Source organism: Cervus elaphus, chromosome 8, assembly GCF_910594005.1.
Source record: "Cervus elaphus chromosome 8, mCerEla1.1, whole genome shotgun sequence".
Lineage (NCBI taxonomy): Eukaryota > Metazoa > Chordata > Mammalia > Artiodactyla > Cervidae > Cervus > Cervus elaphus.
The window spans coordinates 7,832,469-7,838,969 of NC_057822.1; the positions used below are offsets into that span (position 1 = coordinate 7,832,469).

Here is a 6,501-nt window from a genome sequence, read left to right on the forward strand (position 1 = left end):
GAAACTGAATACAATACCTTATTTGGGTGATAGGCCATTGAAGATCTTGGCTGGGGTGTATGTGAGTGTCAGAGAGACAGTATTTTTTCCCTGCCAAGCTGCAGTGAGAGACTAATGGCTTCTATGGGGATCCAACCCAATTAAGGCCCTGGCTCCAAGTCAGCTCGGGTTCCCTTGCTGGCTGCAGCAGCTTCCAAGTAACAGAATGAAACCTGTAACTTTCCCGAGATGAGACAGTCTCCAGGCGAGCAGGGCAGAAAGGGGCTGAGGGTAGGGTTTCTGCTCCCTAGGGAGCAAATCTGCCTTGCATGCACGTGGTTCTAATATTCTGTGTATGTGTGTGTGTGTCTGTCTGTCTCTGTGTGTCTATATGTCTGTCTATGTCTGTCTGTCTGTCTATGTGTGTATGTGTGTGTGTGCGTGTGTGCGTTCTAGGCAAAGTGGCTATTTACCATCCTCCAAAACCAGTGCTCACAGTGAAGCAGCTGGATGCGGTGGAAAGACATCAAATGCAAAGCAAGGGGACGTGGGTTCTGAGATCTGCTCCCACATAGCTGTGTGACAGGGCAAGAAACCAAGAAGGCAGGGAAGCTGAGACCTGCCCCGACTCACACAGCTCCCTACTACAGAGCTGGAGAGGTGACTGTCCACAAGTTTAGGCTTCATTGCACTCAGAATGCTCTTTCAACTGTTGGGTTGTTTTTTTTTTTTCCTTTAAAAAAGCATTTTTTGGAGAGGTAATACATAGCCAAAGGAAAAAATTTTAAATTTATGTAAAAAAAAATCTCTATTGTAGTAAACAAATGTATACCTGTATCCCCAGTGAGCTAGTTCTCCTTTCTGGGGTAAACACTGTGTCCAATTTCTTGTGTATCTTTCCAGAGAGAAATGCACTTGTGACATAGAGTTATGAAAAAGTTATTATGGTATGTGAATGTGATACACAGGCATGCAGAAATGATGCACAAGCATTACATTAAAATTTAAACTAATATAGAGAAATCTAATATCACAGGTATAGATTATGCTTCTTCATGTATCCAAGCATTTTCAAGGTTTTTTGGTGAATATATTATATGTGTGTGTATGCTCAATTGCTCAGTTATGTCTGACTCTTTGGACCCCCTGGCTTGTAGCCCGCCAGGCTCCAATGTTCATGGGATTTTCCAGGCAAGAATATTGTGGAGTGGGTTCCCATTTCCTACTCCAGACTATCTTCCCAACCCAGGGATCAAACCCACATCTCTTGCATCTCCTGCCTTGGCAGGCAGATTCTTTACCACTTTACCACCTGGGAAACCTGGTACATATATATGAGTATCAGTTCAGTTCAGTCGCTCAGTCGTGTCCAACTCTTTGCAACCCCATGGACTGCAGCACACCAGGCCTCCCTGTCCATCACCAACTCCCGGAGCTTGCTCAAACTCACGTCCATCAAGTTGGTGATGCCAGGTGGCGCCATCCAATCATCTCATCCTCTGTCATCCCCTTCTTATTCTGCCTTCAATCTTTCCCAGCCTCATGGTCAGGGTCTTTTTCAATGAGTCAGTTACTTGCATCAGGTGGCCAAAGTGCTGGAGTTTCAGCTTCATCATCATTCCTTCCAATGAATATATATATATATATATATATGAATATATATATTCTAAGAATATATTCTAAGCATATATATATGCTAAGTTGCTTCAGTCATGTCTGACTCTATGATGCTATGGGCTGTATGTAGCCCACCAGGTTCCTCAGTCCATGGGATTCTCCAAGCAAGAATACTGGGATGGATTGCCACGCCCTCTTCCAGGGAATCTTGCTGACCCAGGGATTGAACCCAGGTTTCTTTTTCCTGTATTGCAGACAGATTCTTTACTGCTGAGACACCAGGGAAGCCCAATTTCCTTTATAATATGCCTTATATTATATATCAATAACATATATGTGCCATATATATGTATGTTTCTCAAAAACAATTTTGATAGAACTTCACATATTATTGAAGATTTCCTATTCCCAGATACTTTTATGTTTTTGGTTGCAATAATAACTCAGATGTTTACTTCTATTATAATTTCGAACTGGCAGGGCTTTGAATATAGGAAGGCACTGGTTTCTAAAAAAAATAATCACTTTATATCTTATCATTTCCATGAGATTGCTCACTGTTTTGTTGTTGTTTCAGTCATGCCATTTGGCATGTGGGATTTTAGTCCTCAGACCAGGGATTGAACCCATGCCCCCTGCAATGGAAGCATGGTGTCTTAACCTCTGGACTGCCAGGGAAATCCTAAGGTTGCTTATTGTTGCTTACGGATTTCCAGTTGTTTTTCTTTGTAACTAATGTAGAAGACAGTCAGCCCAGTAGATTCTGCTCCCATGGATGCTTTGTTAATAAACTCTTCTTGATGTGACTGATGACCTATCACATCTGTGTAAACTTCCCCTTCTTTCCCTGACTCAACATAAGCCTCTGTTATAGATATTATCCCCACACTTGACAGAAGAAATTGTGGCTTGGCAAGGTGAAATGATTTGCCTTAGCTAGTGAGTGGCAGACCTGGCATTTCAACTGAGGTTTGTTATGCAAAATCTTTTGATCTTAGCGTGGCGAAACGAAGGAGAGAAGAGGTTAGAGAGGGGTTTCTGCAAAAGCAGCAGAAGACGACATTTTTTGAATGCCTAAGCCATGCCAAAAACTTTATGTACTATCTTTTTGAATGCTCATAAGACCTCTTGGAGGCCAGTGTTATGAGCAGATGGTTGGCCAGGGCCTGGGCTCAAGGACAAAGAGATCTGGGTTTGATTATTAGCTCGGCCGCTTTCCAGCTGTGTGACCCTAGGCACATTGCTTAACTTTTCTGAGCCTCAGTTTCTGTGCTGTATCCTTGTTACAAATGGTACCTGAATGGTCGTCCTCTCAAAGGTCTGTGTCCTGGAGCTTGTGGCCAAGAACACCTCAGTCCTTGGACCCACACACTGGAACTCTGTTTCTAAAGCCTAGAAAAGCTGAATTGACATGTGTCTCCAGCTCCTATGTTTGCTGAATGACTTTGCTTCCTCCAGAGGAACCCATATCTACAGGGAGGTGGGAAGTTGGTGCTTCTGTGGACACAGCATTCAGGTTAAACTTTAGCCAAAATTATGGCTAAGTCACAATTAGCAGGATTTTATAGGACCTAATTGTGGGGACACATCTGAAGTTCAAAGATGCATTGGGATTTTCCAGAACTGAGTTGACTGACATCACTGGAGATTAGTTTGTTGCTATTGTTTAATCGCTCAGTCGTGTCCCACTGATTTTGATCCCATAGACTGTAGCCCATCAGGCTCCTCTGTCCATGGGATTTCCCAGGCAAGAGTACTGGAGTTGCCATTACCTACACAGGGGATCTTCCAGACTCAGGGACCAAACTCATGGCTCCTGACACGTCTCTGGCATTGCAGGTTGATTCTTTCCTGCTGAGCCACTGGAGAAGCCCCCAGAGATTAATTAAGCACCTGTCACAGGTGCAATGAGAGAAACGACGATGTGAAACTTAGGAGATGGAGGTTAAAAGGCAATGTTTGAATTTTACTTATTCTTTCACTGAATCTCATCAAACTTGGGGCTTCCCAGGTGGTGCTTGTGGTAAAGAACCTGCCTGCCAATGCAGGAGACATAAGAGTCTCAGGTTCAATACCTGGGTCAGGAAGATCCCCTGGAGGAGAGCGTCAAGATTATTATTATTTTATTATGTCCCAAGCACTGAGCTAGGTATAAGAAAGTATAAATAGGAACTATAGGCATACATGATTTTGTTGTACATCATTGTATTGTGCTTTGTAGATATTGCATTTTCTTACAAATTAAAGGCTTTTGGCAACCTGGCATTGAGCAAGTCTATTGGCACTATTTCTCCAGCACTGTTAATTTATTTAATATACTTATTTTTAAAATGTATTTCACATCTGTAATGTATCAAGTACTCTGCTAAATCATTTGCATGTATTATCTCACTTAATCCTCACAATTACCCTGTGACATTAGTATTCTTATCACCCTTATCTTATACATAAAGAAACTGAGGCTTACAGACTAATTTGCTATTTTTCCCATTGTCAATTTAGTTAGCAAAGAATAAATATTTGAAACCCAGGTCTAGTGTACCAACAGCATTATTTTTACTTACTTACTTTATTTATTTATTTTTTGTTTGTTATTTTTGGTTATGCCATGGGATCTTAGTTCCCCAACCAGGGATCAAACCTGTGCCCTCAGCAGTGAAAGTGTGCAATCCTTCCGCCAGGGAGTTTCCTAACAGCATTATTTCTTTTTTGAATTTTTAATTTTTTTAAACTTCTAATTTTGTGTTGGGTTATAGCCAATTAGCAATGCCATGATGGTTTCAGGTGAGCAGCAAAGGGACTCAGCCATGCATATACTTGTGACCATTCTCCCCCAACCTAGACAGCATATTAAAAAGTAGAGACATCACTTTGTCAACAAAGGTCCGTCTAGTCAAGGCTATGGTTTTTCCAGTAGTCATGTATGGATGTGAGAGTTGGGCTATAAAGAAAGCTGAGCGCTGAACAATTGATGCTTTTGAACTGTGGTGTTGGAGAAGACTCTTGAGAGTCCCTTGGCCTGCAAGGACATCCACCCAGTCCATCGTAAAGGAGATCAGTCCTGGGTGTTCATTGGAAGGACTGATGCTGAAGCTGAAACTCCAATACTTTGGCCACCTGATGCGAAGAGCTAACTCATTTGAAAAGACCCTGATGCTGGGAAAGATTGAAGGCAGGAGGAGAAGGGGATGACAGAGGATGAGATGGTTGGATGGCATCACCGACTCAGTGGACATAGGTTTGGGTGGACTCTGTGAGTTGGTGATGGACAGGGAGGCCTGGTGTGCTTCGGTCCATGGGATCGCAAAGAGTTGGACACAACTGAGTGACTGAACTGAACTGAACTGATTCTCCCCCAAACTCCCCTCCCACCCAGATTGCCATATAACATTGAGCAGGGTTCCGTGTGCTGTACAGTAGAACAGCATTATTTTTCAATTAAAGTATGTATATTATTTTTTTCAGGATAATGCTACTACACACTTAATAGACTACGTACAGTGCAAACATAATTTTTATATGTACTGGGAAGCCAAAAAAATCTGTGTGACTTGCTTTATTAAGATACTGGCTTTATGAGTTAGAGGTAGCTGCAGAGGGAATTGAAAGCTTAGGCTTTGCTGTGGTCATGTTTCTCCAGTATTACTACAGTGGGCAGGGAGACCAGGTCTACACGCTGAAGAAGCCTGACTCTATGGGACAACAGACCCACTGGGCCTATACCGCTCAATTCTCCCTGGACGACAAAAACTCTCAAGATGAAATCACCATCAAGAAATGCTTCAAGGTGCTCATGACCCAGCAACCTCGGCCCGTCCTCTGAGGATCTCTTAAAATCTCATATCCCTTCTGCTGCCTGCTAGCCCCAGGAGACTTTCTGAAACCATGCTCTTCAATCTGTAAGCCTTGAAGTCTTGCTACAACTCTTGCTTCTTGAATCTGGTCTCATCCTTTCCTTTGATCATGCTTGTTGTGAAGCAATTATGGTAGCATCCTCTTTAAAGGGAAGATGTTTGAATCATCTTTTCATACTTTGAATCACTGCTAGGTTATTAAAATGATTTGAAAGAGAAAAAAAAAGATACTGGCTTTATTATAGTGGCCTGGAACTGAACTCACGTCTCTAAGGCCTGCCTCTCATGTTTATTAGCATTTAGTATATGCCAGGCAGTGTGTTAATAAGGTTTACATTTATTTACCTGTTTAATCTCCATAATGACTCTATGAGATAGGTATTGTAATTATCATCATTTTATAAGAGGAAATTGGTATAGAGAGGACTACTTTCTCAAAATTGCACAGCTGGGAAATTTCGCTCAACTAAAGATGGAGATAAAGTTCCTTCTACTCTGAGAATCTCACAGTATACCAAGGAAGAAGACTTTGATATGAACAGTAATAATAGCTAACATTTATTAAATGTTTATAATTAAATGCTTTACATGAATTATCTCATTTAATCCTCAAAGTGACTTTATTAGTTAGGTTCTATTCTAGTCTCTTGTAATGAGGAGGCTTGCTTGAGTTAAGTAACTTATCCAAATGGAGTTCAAAATCAGGCAGTTTGCAAAGAAGCTCACGTTAGTACATGCAATACCACCTAACCTCCTTGATGGATGATGTAGAATCCAGACCAATACATTGGTTCAAGGCAGCTCCTTGGAGCAGGGGAATATTTGAGTTGGGCCTTAAAGGATAGGTAGAACCTTACCCATACCCACTAAGTATACAATGTGGTGAAAAGACAATTGTGGGTTGAACTCTCAGCTCTGCCATCTTCCCAACTGAATGACTTGTGTTTAATCTCCTCCATTCTCTAGTTTCCTTAATTTTAAGTGTGGACAATGAAAATTATTCATCTGAAACACCAGGAGGAATAAAGTTTTTTTTATTTTTTTAAGAGTG

The 6,501-nt window shown here is 41.5% G+C and overlaps 1 protein-coding gene across 1 annotated transcript; it reads left to right on the top strand.

Annotated features, from left to right (window-relative positions):
• Positions 1-5,224: 5,224 nt before the first annotated feature.
• Positions 5,225-5,419, top strand: LOC122698357 (H/ACA ribonucleoprotein complex subunit 3-like). Its single transcript, XM_043909272.1, has one exon. The coding sequence runs from the start codon at positions 5,225-5,227 to the stop codon at positions 5,417-5,419; it is 195 nt and encodes a 64-aa protein (XP_043765207.1).
• Positions 5,420-6,501: the final 1,082 nt, after the last annotated feature.